Source organism: Eleginops maclovinus, chromosome 3, assembly GCF_036324505.1.
Source record: "Eleginops maclovinus isolate JMC-PN-2008 ecotype Puerto Natales chromosome 3, JC_Emac_rtc_rv5, whole genome shotgun sequence".
NCBI lineage: Eukaryota > Metazoa > Chordata > Actinopteri > Perciformes > Eleginopidae > Eleginops > Eleginops maclovinus.
In genome coordinates, this window is record NC_086351.1 from 827,256 (window position 1) to 842,059 (window position 14,804).

Sequence of the window (14,804 nt, forward strand, 5' to 3'; positions counted from 1 at the left end):
TACAGCACGGTCACATGACTTCACGTCACTACTGCTAAGCTAAAGGTGGCTAATGTTGGGCTATAAAGGAACTACAGCACGGTCACATGACTTCACGTCACTACCGCTAAGCTAAAGGAGGCTAATGTTGGGCTATAAAGGAACTACAGCACGGTCACATGACTTCACGTCACTACCGCTAAGCTAAAGGTGGCTAATGTTGGGCTATAAAGGGAACTACAGCACGGTCACATGACTTCACGTCACTACCGCTAAGCTAAAGGTGGCTAATGTTGGGCTATAAAGGAACTACAGCACGTCACATGACTTCACGTCACTACCGCTAAGCTAAAGGTGGCTAATGTTGGGCTATAAAGGAACTACAGCACGGTCACATGACTTCACGTCACTACCGCTAAGCTAAAGGTGGCTAATGTTGGGCTATAAAGGAACTACAGCACGGTCACATGACTTCACCTCTCCACCGCTAAGCTAAAGGCGGCTAATGTTGGGCTATAAAGGAACTACAGCACGGTCACATGACTTCACCTCTCCACCGCTAAGCTAAAGGCGGCTAATGTTGGGCTATAAAAACTTTATTTTTATGGCTGTATGGAGTGAGTAAAAGATATCCTCTATAAAGACTCTTATATATATATACTCTTAAGACCCTCTTCTTTCCCTGTTCGTCTCACCTTGCTAAAAATGTAATAGCTCTCCTAATTTTAAATGCATCACCCTCCTACCATACTTCCTTTCTTTCTCTGACATCTTTTAGAATTAGGAGCACATCTACTCGGCTGAATAAGAGTCACGGTTCAGATGTGACCAGTGCGAGAGAAAGAGGCGTTCAGGGAGCGTCTGAAACTCTATAATGAGCGACACTGCTGGAAGATGACAAAGAGAAATGTGGGGAGGAATAATGAAGAGTAGCTATAAGAGGGTCCCATAGCTGTCTCTGGCAGTGAGGAAAAGGCGCAGGAGAGAGGGAAGAAGGAGAAAACTCCCCGACTTTGATGAACGAACACACATCGGACGCTGTAATTGGCTTAGCGGAGCCTGAGAGTGAGAGCTGCTTTGTGGACTCTTCACGGTGTTTGGAGGATAATGCCTCTCTAATAAGTAGAGTTTTCATTAGCACGGAGACACAGTCCAACCTCTCTTTCTGACGGACTCTTTCTTTTACTTATACTCTTCTTTATTGTTGTGAATTTAGAAAAAAACACCACAAACTTTCTGTCTGCTTTTTTCTGGTTTCCTGCTGCTTCGTTTTATTTCTGTCTTTCTGTCAGTTCTTAATCCGATTTAATCAGATTTCATGGACGCGGCAGACTGTATGTGTTCCCCTGCCAGTTCCTACAACAACAAAACAAAAGAACTTAAATTTAGAAAGCACACTCACGTCCACAATACTTGTTAAAATGTCCTATTTTGAGAAGCATCATTTATTTAAAAAAGTAAATAAAGACACGGCAGGTCCTTCCTTCCTGCAGTGGTCAGACTTTACAACCAGCATGGCCCCCGGTAGACCCCCCCCCCCCCCCCCCCCCCCCCATACACACAACAAAAAACTGACTGGTTGTGCAATAACAATTCATGTGCAATATATAAACATAAATATGTCATCATTAATAACTGCAATATTTACCTGGCTCCATGTCTCCTTCAGGATGTGTGTTTTGTAAATTGTGTGTTTTCTTTTCCTTCATATTTTCTGTAAAGCTGTCTCTGGCTCTGTAGCTGCTGTAGCACATTTACATTTCCCCTCTGTGGGACCAATCAATGGATTCTGATTCTGAATATAAAAGCAGACAGATATGATACGGAAAGTTATGAGATGATGTCAATGCAAAAAGATACGCAGCAATAAGATGCGATACGTAATCGTTCTAAGCGGAACAATAAGAGACATAACTGTATGATACGATTCAGATCAATTCCATACAAAACGATAGGATACAAACTGGTCGTTACAAAATGAAGAAAAACGATTAAAATCATACAAAAAGTTACAATCAATAAAAAGCGATATGATTCAAATGAGACGACACAGTACGTAATATGTTATGATACACAATAGGGTTCGGCGATATATCGATATTTTTTCAAACGACAAATAATAGCCCGTTAGAGCCTGCCACTGCTTCTCTCTCTGCCACTCTGCGTCACACACACACACACACACACACACACACACACACACACACACACACACACACACACACACACACACACACACACACACACACACACAGACACACACACTCTGCCCCGCCTTCTTGCTCACGTCACTTTTTTAAATACCCAACAGTGCAAAACATGGCGTCCCAGCAAAATGTCAATCGCGGCGCAGAGCTGGTATGTAAGCGAAAGACAAATGGATCAGTTATCTGGAAATGGTTTGGTTACAAGGTGTCTGACGAGTTACGGCAACAGGTGATCTGTAGAGAGTGCTTCAAATCTGTCGCAGGCAGGCTGGAAATGACAGCACACAGCGGCACGAGTTGGAGCGTGGAAACTGTCGTGTCGCCCAGCCCTAACACAAATCAATACAGTGCAAAGCAATAACATATCATGTAATGATGCGATATGAAACCGTAACATACAATATGATACGAAACAATTCGAAATGAAACGATAAGATATGATACGTACAATACAAAACAATAGGATACGAGCTGGTCGTTACGAAATGAAGAAAACGATATCAAACGATGCGACAGTACGGTTAACGGTTAACGGTTAACGGTTAACGGTTAACGGTTAACGGTATGATACAAAACAATTCAGTACATAGCGATGCGATCCAAAATGATACAGCATGTAACGATGCCATATGAAACCACACAATACAAAACTAAAAATGAAGATACCAGAAGATACAGTACCACACAGAACCCGGATGAGCTGCTGATTTATTTCCTGTTGAAATATCAGATACAGTCATTGTTGTTTTTCCAAACTTTGCATCCCTAGTCAAGGTTTCTTGCTTCTGTTTGCTCCATCAGACGTGAACGACAACGTCCCCTTCTTCCTGTCCTCCACGTACGAGGCCACGGTGCCTGAAGGGGCGGAGGTCGGCACATCCGTGGTTCAGGTTTCTGCCACAGATCTGGACTCCGGTCTGCACGGGAAGGTGAGGAACACCTGCTGACTATCCTCCCCTTCTTCTCCTACTTTAACCCGTGGATGTATAAAACAGCTGGCTACACCGTGCATTCCTCTGAGAGCTGCTCAGTGGCACTTATAGCCAAAAATGGAGCGACTGTAGATTCAGAAAGTCAAAAATAAACGCTTATTTACAGACTTCTCTTTCCCAATGTAAGTCAATGGGGGAAAGAAACAGCTTTTTGGGCCAAAATCACGGACGCTTTAGTACCACCTTCTCCTTCTTCTTTAATCTCCTCCTCCTCCTCCTCCTCCTCCTCCTCCTCTCTCTACAGGTGCACTATGTGATCCTGAAGGACGAGAGCGGTGACTCTCAGTTCTTCAGCATCGACGCTCACAGCGGCGCCATCGTAACTCGAGCGTCCTTCGACCGCGAGCAGAAAGCCTCCTACCTGATTGAGGTCCAGTCCCAGGACGGCTCCGAGTCTGCGAGACCGGGCCTTCAGGGACAACCCAACACCGGTAACACACACTCACACACACTAACACACACACTTACAAAACACCTGTGTTGGAGAATTTACATCGATATTTGGAGCTCTGAGGAGCTGCTTGATAGCTCACGTTCACTAGTTGAATAGCCCCCTGACAGGCTAATTGAATCTGCAGGTTAACTTGTGTTTCAGCTCTGTGGACCTCTGTCTTCTGTCAGTGAGAGTTACTCTGAAGTGTCCACATGAGCTTTAGTCTGCAGTCTGTCCGGGTCATATGTTCTGGTTCTTCTCGTAGCTCCTTGTAGCAGAGCATCTTCACCACAAGACTCTGCAGAGGTATTAAACATGTCCTCATATTTTACTGTCTTACGTCCTCCTGCTCTCACTGACGGAGGATTCCTTTATTCTGAAAATCTCAAAATATTCAAAATTCAGACTTTTTTCCCAACTTTCTGACTTTATTTTGAAATGTTTTATATTCCGACTTCTTTCTCAAAGTTCTGACTTGATTCTGTAAATCGCAGAATTCAGAGGAAGCTGTAAACCTGTCAGTGTAGCTGTGGATGATCTCTAGTGAACCTCATTGTTTACGAAGCTGCTGAAGCACTAAGACGTGTGTTTGAACAGGAAGTGGGGAAAGGGGCGGGGCTACATAAGGTGAATGCGAGTTATGATTGGTGTTTCTCTCCGTCTCTCAGACACGGCGTACGTCCGGATCTTCGTCACCGACGTCAACGACAACGCGCCGGCGTTCCCTCGACCGGAATACGAGGTGAGCGTGGAGGAGGACAAGGAGGTCGGCTTCACCCTCCTCACCGTCACCGCCAACGACGAAGACGAAGGTGAGACTGACTGTGTGCTCCTTCATCTCCTCTCCCGGTCCTCCCTCGTCTGCTGTCCTTTCCTCCTCTCCTCCTTTTGGTTTAGACGTTAATCTCCTCTCTTCTTCACTTTACTCATCCCTCCTTTCCTTTCCTCCCTCCCTCATCTCTCCTCCTCCCTTCCTCCTTTCCTTTCCTCCCTCCCTCATCTCTCCTCCTCCCTCCTCTCCTCCTCCTCGTTAGTGAATGTTGTTCCTCCCCTGAGCTCAGCAGTTTTGATCTTCATCTCTTTGTTTGTGTTTGTCCCTCGCTCCTCTTCTTCCTCCGTTCTAACCAATAAGCAGCGGGAGGAAAACAAATCTGAGAACAACAAAACAAGCGCTCCTCTCCCCCACCTGTCTCCCCCCTGTCTCTCCTCTCTGCTGGCCTCAGAGGAAAGAGTGACGTCTGATCATTTGTTTCCTATTGTTCTTATCTTTAACCTTTATTCGTTCTGTTACACACACACACACACACACACACACACACACACACACACACACACACACACACACACACACACACACACACACACACACACACACACACAGACACACACACACACACACACACACTCCCTCAGGAGGTCCACAAACTTTTCTGTCACAGTTCCATCTTCTTTACTGTATGTTTTAATAACAGATTCTCAGTGAAGACTGTCCTGTAGTGTGTTCTGTCCTGTAGTGTGTTCTGTCCTGTAGTGTGTTCTGTCCTGTAGTGTGTTCTGTCCTGTAGTGTGTTCTGTGTTCTGTCCTGTAGTGTGTTCTGTCCTGTAGTGTGTTCTGTCCTGTAGTGTGTTCTGTTCTGTGTTCTGTCCTGTAGTGTGTTCTGTCCTGTAGTGTGTTCTGTTCTGTGTTCTGTCCTGTAGTGTGTTCTGTCCTGTTCTGTGTTCTGTCCTGTAGTGTGTTCTGTCCTGTAGTGTGTTCTGTTCTGTGTTCTGTTCTGTGTTCTGTCCTGTAGTGTGTTCTGTTCTGTCCTGTGTTCTGTCCTGTTCTGTGTTCTGTTCTGTGTTCTGTTCTGTAGTGTGTTCTGTTCTGTGTTCTGTCCTGTAGTGTGTTCTGTTCTGTGTTCTGTCCTGTAGTGTGTTCTGTTCTGTGTTCTGTCCTGTAGTGTGTTCTGTTCTGTGTTCTGTCCTGTAGTGTGTTCTGTCCTGTAGTGTGTTCTGTTCTGTGTTCTGTCCTGTAATGTGTTCTGTTCTGTGTTCTGTCCTGTAGTGTGTTCTGTCCTGTAGTGTGTTCTGTTCTGTGTTCTGTCCTGTTCTGTGTTCTGTTCTGTAGTGTGTTCTGTTCTGTGGTGTGTTCTGTTCTGTGTTCTGTCCTGTAGTGTGTTCTGTTCTGTGTTCTGTCCTGTAGTGTGTTCTGTTCTGTGTTCTGTCCTGTTCTGTGTTCTGTCCTGTAGTGTGTTCTGTTCTGTGTTCTGTCCTGTAATGTGTTCTGTTCTGTGTTCTATCCTGTAGTGTGTTCTGTCCTGTAGTGTGTTCTGTCCTGTAGTGTGTTCTGTTCTGTGGTGTGTTCTGTTCTGTGTTCTGTCCTGTAGTGTGTTCTGTTCTGTGTTCTGTCCTGTAGTGTGTTCTGTTCTGTGTTCTGTCCTGTTCTGTGTTCTGTCCTGTAGTGTGTTCTGTTCTGTGTTCTGTTCTGTCCTGTTCTGTGTTCTGTCCTGTAGTGTGTTCTGTCCTGTAGTGTGTTCTGTCCTGTAGTGTGTTCTGTTCTGTGTTCTGTCCTGTAGTGTGTTCTGTTCTGTGTTCTGTCCTGTTCTGTGTTCTGTTCTGTGTTCTGTCCTGTAGTGTGTTCTGTCCTGTAGTGTGTTCTGTTCTGTGTTCTGTCCTGTAGTGTGTTCTGTCCTGTAGTGTGTTCTGTTCTGTGTTCTGTCCTGTTCTGTGTTCTGTTCTGTGTTCTGTCCTGTAGTGTGTTCTGTTCTGTGTTCTGTCCTGTAGTGTGTTCTGTAGGTGTTAGTGCATGTGAATGGTCTCCAAAGGCTAAAATCCCTTTTTTTTAACAATATTTGGGAACCTTTCACTTCTTTGTTCCTCGAACAGCTGGTTTAATCTATAAAGATGGTTACTTTGAAAGTGTTTTTAATGAACAAGAGCTGAGTACATCCACCACTTTGAAATGTATTGGAGTAGAAATATGAAGTAGCATTAAATGGAAATACTCCAGAAAAGTACTTCAAAAATAACTTGAGTCGTTTTCCTCCACTGCTCTCTGAAGCTAACGTGTAGCTAACGTGCTAACAGGTGCTGCCCAACTGATGCTGTTTGATTTGCTGTGATGATTTACATAGAAACCTGTCTCACTGCAACGTTGAGACTCTCCTGAGGTTTCCAAGCTGCTTTGCTTTCTGTTTTGATCAGCAGCTCAGTGTGAATCAGTGCCTCTGCATCCGCCTCGGTTTGTTTAATGTGCGGTGGTCGTTGAACTGTAGTGTTTTATTCCCTGTGAGCTTCAGGAAGACGCTGAACACGCGGTAAAGAAACGCTACGATTGCAAACTGCCGATGATCCCCTCCCAGACGCTTTATCCCCGGTTGTGTCTCGTCAGGGTGTCCCTGTGGTGATTAACAAACAGCCCTCAACCCAAGGGGATGGATATTTTCGTCATTTTAGCAACAAAATAGAATCTTCCTAACAGGCATGAATGAAAACGGCTGAGTCCGCACTGAGTTTACGAGACACCACAGGCAACTAACTTATGCAGTCAGAGATTTCTGGCTATTCCATAACATGTCTGCGTTGTGAATAGTGGTAAGAAAACATCTAAAACCCACATTCAGGAGTTTATTTCTGTCAGTGTGTGTCTGCAGATTTCTCCTTAACACACACACACACACACACACACACACACACACACACACACACACACACACACACACACACACACACACAATTAATTCAGTTGATGAACATTGTTTGTGGTCTTTGTTAATGTGTTTTACACTTTCTAATGAACATTTCAGGACCGAATGAGTCATTTGGGGCATTTAATTTCATATGAATATGTAAATGTATCCCAAAATGTGCCACTTAAATCAGAATATGCTCCAGGATTTCTGCCAACTGAATCTAAAAGAGCGACAGTATCTCCTGATGCCATCCGAGGCCACAAACATTTGATATATTTTCTAATGTGACGGTGTTAAATGGAAATGAAACTTTCCTGCAGTGATGAGTGCGAGTCCTTCAGAGTGTCGACCTGCAAGTCGGCGCTCAGGGACGACTTCCCCCACAGGCTCTCCTCAGAGGAGCACATCTGACCTTAATCTCCAAACCTGCGCCTCCTGCTGCGCTGCGAATCAAATCAGCCCTATCCCCCAGTGTGTGTGTGTGTGTGTGTGTGTGTGTGTGTGTTTGTGTGTGTGTGTCTGTGTGAGGAGGGCAACACCATATGGCCAGTCTGATCATTAGGGAGGCAGCCTGAGGCACCAAACCGCTGGAGCTACTCCCCTCACACACACTTACCCACACACACTCCCAGTGTCACGACGGATCGTGCTCAGAGGCTGTGACGGACCGGTGCACTTAAGCTTCTTCCCCTCTCAGACACACACACACACACACACACACACACACACACACACACACACACACACACACACACACACACACACACAAACACACACACACACACACACACACACACACACACACACACACACACACACACACACACACACAAACACTCTCTCCGGTGCGGTAATGAAGGTCCTCCATGTCTCTGCAGATGGTGTTTGTCTCCTAAAGTCTCCTTGGTGCCAGTAAACAGAGCAGAGACCCTCAGACCTGCCTCTGGGCTCCCAACATGCATCTGGATGTGTGTGTGTGTGTGTGTGTGTGTGTGTATGTGTGTCAGCATTTCTTCACAGCATCAGGAAAGAAGAGGAGATGAGGAAAGATTTAGTTTAGGGGGTAAAGAAGTGCAGACAGAGGAAAGAATATGAAGTCTGCAGGGAGGACACAAAGATGAGAAGATTTTAAAAATAGCAGAAAGGAAGTAAAGCAAATGCTTCGATTCAGGTACATGTTTATGATAAATGGTGGGATCTCAAGGCTGAGAGAAGAGGTTTTAGCTGGTCCTCTTCTGCCTTCAGCTTCAGAAGCCCAATGTGCACAACCGAACACAGGGAATTTCAGCCCCTGCAGACCATTTACATGCACACAAACCTATATTACTCACAACAGGACAGGCCTCTCTAATGTCAACCTCTCCTCCCTGCAGGCGCTAACGCCAAGCTGCGCTACCAGATCACGGCGGGGAACGCGATGGGCTCCTTCGACGTGGAGCCCGAGGTCGGCACCATCTTTGTGGCCCAGCCGCTGGACTACGAGATGGAGCGGCGCTACGAGCTGCGCCTGGTGGCCTCCGACGGGAAGTGGGAGAACGAGACGCTGGTGGTGGTGCAGGTGGTGAACCGCAACGACGAGGCGCCCGTCTTCAGCCGGAGCGAGTACCAGGCCGCCGTCACCGAGGAGCTCACGCAGCTGCCCGTCTTCATCCTGGAGGTCAGTCAGAGGGGACTTTATGCTCCTTTTTATTTCTACTCAACTACATTTGAGAAGCTACTGTTTTATTTATTATTGTACAACATGGGGTTGCTATGGCCTTCCAAAATACACTGTACTGTGTTTAAGTTAGTCAGAATGAATGGATGGCTGTAGCTAAATACCTGTCCATCCGGCCCAACGTGAAACTGCTTAGAATGTAAACTGGAGAAAGCAGCACGTCCACCAGGAGGGAGCGTGTTGTGAAAATATATCAGGTTTTATACGGACAAATCTAACAGTATTGGTCACGCGTTAAACGTAGAGGGGAGTTAGCCCAGAGCCACGACGCAGCACAGATCCAGTGTCCGCGTGCTAACACATCACATGTGTGTGACGTTGTTTAACACAATATCAAATTCAATGAGCACAAAGAGTCCTGACAGGAGGGAGCTGAGAAGTCGCCTCAGAAAGTCAACCTTCTTCTTCAGGGGCTTTCACCCGCTTTGAATGTGCGTCTCTCTTTAGTGTCCCCTGGTCTCCAGCTGTGTGCGTCTCTCTTTAGTGTCCCCTGGTCTCCAGCTGTGTGCGTCTCTGTTTAGTGTCCCCTGGTCTCCAGCTGTGTGCGTCTCTCTTTAGTGTCCCCTGGTCTCCAGCTGTGTGCGTCTCTCTTTAGTGTCCCCTGTTCTCCAGCTGTGTGCGTCTCTCTTTAGTGTCCCCTGGTCTCCAGCTGTGTGCGTCTCTCTTTAGTGTCCCCTGGTCTCCGTTGTGTTGGAGCTTCTTGCAGCGTTTGGTTTCTGCAGCTTTTAGTAAACTGCTCATGTTTCCTCTGCTGAAAGTTCTCTAGATGCTGCATGTGTTGAAGAGCTGCTGCAGATGTTTCTGCATGTGTTCTGATTTCTGTTTGTATATCTGCATCCTCTCTGAAGCTGCAGCCCTACATTAAGGCCTCAGTTTACTTCAAATAAACCAATTCACTGATCATATCCAAGGGCCAAATTGTTCATGCATTTTTGTGACTGCCCATCTGTGAGAGCCAGCTTCTTAGGGTTGAGACACTGTTGGGCGATCTGTCCAGCCCTTAGTTTGAAGGCCTCTCGACCTCAGCACAGATCCAGTGTCCACCTGCTAACACATCACATGTGTGTCATATTGTTTAAGACAATATCAAATTCAACAAACGCACAGAGTCTTGACAGGAAGGAGCACGGGAACTGAGAAGTTGCCTCAGAAAGTCAGTCGACCTTCTTCTTCAGTGGCTTTCACCCGCCTTTCGTCACACCTACCCCCAGTAATTCGCAGTAATATGCATGTGCCGCCAAGTTAAATCAGATTATGAAAGTGGAGGTGCGTCGGAGAGGGCAGGGAAGTAATCCCCGTCAGAGAGGCATGTGTCACCGAGTCCTCAGCCCGGCGCCTCCTTCCCCTCGCCTGCTGGAATTGATTTGATGTACGCTCGGTTCCTCTCCACAGTTTCTCCCGGGCTCCTCCCTGAACGCAGGCCGCTCTCAGCCCCGTGTGTTAATACAATTCAGCAGATAGTGAGCGGAGGGGAAAAATCCAATTTGAAATGAATATTCTTTGACTTCACCTGTGCGGCAGCCTCCTCTCCGACGGCTCATCTTCAATATTGTCGCCCTGCATCACGTTGCCAGGAGAGCTGGCGGTGGGGGGGTGGACTTCAAAGACTCCTGTAAACAAACCCTCTGGTGAGAGAAGGGGAGAAAGAAAGGGTAAAAGTGTACTTTTTCCCTGGCTTTTGTTGGCGTCTATTAACTTTTAATTGCATTGAGCGTGGCGGTGACAGATGTGCGAGCCCCTCGTTCAGAGAGATAGCAGGGAGGCAGACGGGACGAGGCATCAGAGCAGCGCTAATTCCCGTGTTGTTAAATCCCTCTGTGCTGCCTCATGTCTCGTTTGCTGGGCTTGACACTTGTTCATAATAAAAAAAGCTGTTGTTGATTAAAAAAAAGCAAAGAAATGAGGAGGACTGTTATTTATTTGAAGTGAAAAGTCAACCGTGTTTCAGTGCGCGTTTAATGAAGTGCATTTATTACAGAGGGAATGTGGCGTTCAGAGGTGGTTGTCGTCAATTAATTGAACATGTTAACCAGGTTTTGTTTTTTTACAAAGTATAAATAATGAAGTTCATGTCCAAAAGGGGCAAGAAGAGGCATAAAAGCTTTTCCAAGAGAGTCATACAGAGTTCACTTCATGGTCGTCAGTGGATTTTGCATAAATACAATTTATCTCTTTGTACAAACAAAAAGATAAAATAATAATAATTATAATAATAATATAATAATAATAATAATATATTATAATATAATAATAATAATAATAATAATATATTATAATATAATAATAATAATAATAATAATAATATAATAATATAATAATAATAATAATAATATATTATAATATAATAATAATAATATAATAATAATAATAATAATAATAATAATAATAATAATAATAATAATAATAATAATAATAATAATATAATAATAATAATAATAATAATAATCAAATAATCTTTACAGGTAAAACAAAAACAATAAAAAATCGTCAAACAAAAACAGTAACCCTGAGATCCTCCGTCCTGCTCATTACCAATTCAATTTGGAGTTGACCGCTTTTCAAAGTCTTAAATACTTCAGACCATTTACATATTAAATCTACTTTTCATTGTCACGCTTTTATAAAACATAGATTAAAAGGACAGAAAGCCTAAAATATCTTGTATTATTCTTATTATTCTTGTCTCACCGCTGCAGGTGTCGGCCACAGATCCGGACCAGGAAGCTGACCAGACCGCCCTCCGTTACTCCCTCCATGGTCAGGGTGCCGGGGGTGAGTTCACCATTGACGAACGCACCGGGAGAATCTACGCCCAGCGGCGCCTGGATCGAGAGGAGCGACCGGCATGGAGATTCCTCGTCCTCGCCACCGACGAGGGAGGGGCAGGACTCACGGGATTCGCAGACGTGTTGTTGGAGGTCAGAGACGTCAACGACAACTCACCCTTCTTCCCGTGCCCGGCACTGGAAGTGGACGGATGTTTTGTCGGACAAGTGCCTGAAAATTCGCCTGCAGACACCTCGGTGATGGAGATGCGTGCCATGGACCTGGACGACCCCAACGAGGGCAAGAACGCCGTGCTGACCTACGGCATCATCAAGAACGTCCGCAACGAGATCAACCTCAACCTGTTCTCCATCAACGCCAGCACCGGGACCATCTACACGGTTCTTCGTTCCCTGGACCGAGAGGTGGAGGAGCGATATCTGGTGGTGGTGGAGGCCAGGGACGGAGGGGGTTTGGCGGGAACGGGAACAGCCACGATCAGGATTTCCGACGTCAATGATCACCCACCCGTCTTCACTCAGAGGGTCTACACATCTCAGGTGAGTCCAACAAGGCCGGGCGTTTATATAGAAACGTGTCACAACCTAAAGTCCAATAATACTAATGATGAAACATGATGTCCTTCTTTGGTGTTCAGGTGACAGAGGACCTGGAGGTGAACAGCGAGGTTCTGGTAGTTTCCGCCACAGACGGAGACGAAGGAGAGAACGCCGTGGTTACCTTCAGCATCGTCGGCGGTGACGAGGACAGGAAGTTCTTTGTGGAGACAGACAAAGTGAACAGGCGTGGCGTGATCAAACTCCAGAAGATGGTGGACTTCGAGAAGCCCCGGGAGAGGACTTTCAATCTGACGCTGAAGGCGGAAGACGCTGATTTCTTCAGCCTGGCCTACTGTCTCGTCCAGGTGGAAGATGCCAATGACCACGCCCCCGTCTTTCTCCCTCAGTTCTACGAGTCACCAGCCATGTCTGAAGACGTTCCCGTGGGGACGATTGTTGCTCAGGTCACAGCTTCTGATCTGGACTCGGGCCAAAATGGACGATTCTCCTACAGTATTTCAAAAGAGTCTGACCCCTACAATCAGTTCCTGGTGGACCAGTCCGGTTGGGTGGTGGTGGCTGACTCTCTGGACAGGGAGAAAGTCTCGCAGCACAGGATCATGGTCCTCGCCATCGACGCTGGGAGTCCCCCGCTGACTGGAACTGCCATCGTGGTGGTAACTGTGCTGGACATTAACGACAATGGGCCGGAGTTCGAGGTCTCCTATCAGCCTGTGGTTTGGGAGAACATGGCGGCCCCTCAGGCGGTTCGAATGAATGACACCTCCCTCCTTATCCACGCCACGGACCGGGACACCTCCACCAACGGCGGACCCTTCTCCATTCGGCTTCTCATGCTCACCTCAGACGCCACCAACTTCAACCTGACGGACTTCCGTAACGGCAGCGCGGCCGTCACTGCCCTCCGGACTTTTGACCGCGAGCGACAGAAGGAGTACCGCCTCCCGGTTCTTATGATTGACAGCGGCTCTCCTCCAATGAGCTCCACCAGCACGCTGACGGTTGTCATTGGTGACAGGAATGACCACCCTCACTCCCCGGGTCACACACACTTTGTGGTCTACAGTTATGAAGGTATGTTTGAGTTCCTATTTGACATTCAGCGGTCAAGTATAGCAATATATTTTGTTCTTGATTGGAGCCCAGAGTTGGTTCATTGCATTGTTGAACTATTTAAGTCCAACATTGAGTCATAATAATTCTCACTACTTTTAAGGTCCCAAAGCTGTCCGAGAGTGGACAATGTTGAATAAGAAAAACAGAAATCCTTAAAAATATACCATTACTGAATTGTCTGGGGGTGTATAGAGGTAGTCTTGTTGAACTTGCGCTGAGCTTCATTAGAGGTGAGAGAAGTACTCAGATCTTGTACTTAAAGTAGAAGTAGAAGTACCAGAGTGAAGGAGAGTAAGAGTCCTGCATTCTAAATATTACTCATTGTTGATTATATTTCACATCATTAATCCAAGTAAAGTAACTAAAGGTATTAAATAATTGTAGTGGAGTAAAAGTACACAGTCGCAAAAGTAAAGTACCTCAAATTGAGTAAAGGTACTTAGTTACTTTCACCTCTGGGCTTCACTGAACCCTCGCTGGCCCTAACTGTAGATGGAAAAGAGATCGTCGGGTTCATAGGGTCATCTGTTGGGGGGGGGGGGGGGGTTGTGTCTCTCTTGTCTCAGAGGGGCTCCTCTAACCCCTGGTCCCCTAGTGTCCCCCCCACCACCTCCTGAGTGCTGGTGTTTGTTAAGACTGTACTTGTCACAGTCGACTGCTCGCAGCCTCCCGCTCCAGCATCACTTATTCAGCGTCTCACGCCATCTGTCAGCCTCCTGTAATTTGCTGGAAAAACGAAGGTTTTCTGTAATGTATTTTTAGTGGAATCCCTCTCCGGGGCCTTTCCACATGAAAGTGCATTAACCCGCTAATACGAATCCATCACGTAGCTCCACAACATGCCATGAAGCAAACAATTAACTCCGACTCGAGTCCCAGGTTTGACGGGAACATAAACAGGAGCCATTTTTAAAGGCAGCTGATTTCACAGCTAAAGAGATTACAGCGCTGCGTTCAGCTTTTTCTGGAAGACACTGTTTGAGCATTTCTAATGTGTGTACATCCCCCCGCTGTGCTGTCAAACCGTGACCGCCACCTTATCTCCACTCTCTCTGCTTCACTGTTAATATTTGGGTTGTACCGCAGGGATCTTCTGCACTCAGAACTAATTCCTTTCAAAGCCTCTGCTTTTAAAAACACACTTTTTCCGTGTCTTTCACTCCCTGACAGGTATTCTCCCGACGACGGTGCTCGGACGAGTTCAATCCCCCGACCTTGATGACTGGAGTGAGAAAGTTTACCGTTTTGAAGGAAAACCCTCCAGGTACTTTGATCTCACATGGGGAAAAATCTGACATGCAAAACGGGAGTGATGGAGGGGAAAATGGAGATGGAAAAGTAT

General features: G+C 46.2%; 1 protein-coding gene across 1 annotated transcript in view; it reads left to right on the forward strand.

Annotated features, from left to right (window-relative positions):
- Positions 1-14,804, forward strand: part of si:dkey-22o22.2 (neural-cadherin) — a 93,448-nt gene that overhangs the window by 59,518 nt on the left and 19,126 nt on the right. Inside the window, 7 exon segments of the mRNA XM_063879058.1 lie at positions 2,988-3,115; positions 3,423-3,609; positions 4,280-4,423; positions 8,656-8,939; positions 11,696-12,325; positions 12,424-13,420; positions 14,633-14,726. Of these exon segments, the coding sequence (XP_063735128.1) occupies positions 2,988-3,115; positions 3,423-3,609; positions 4,280-4,423; positions 8,656-8,939; positions 11,696-12,325; positions 12,424-13,420; positions 14,633-14,726 (2,464 nt within the window).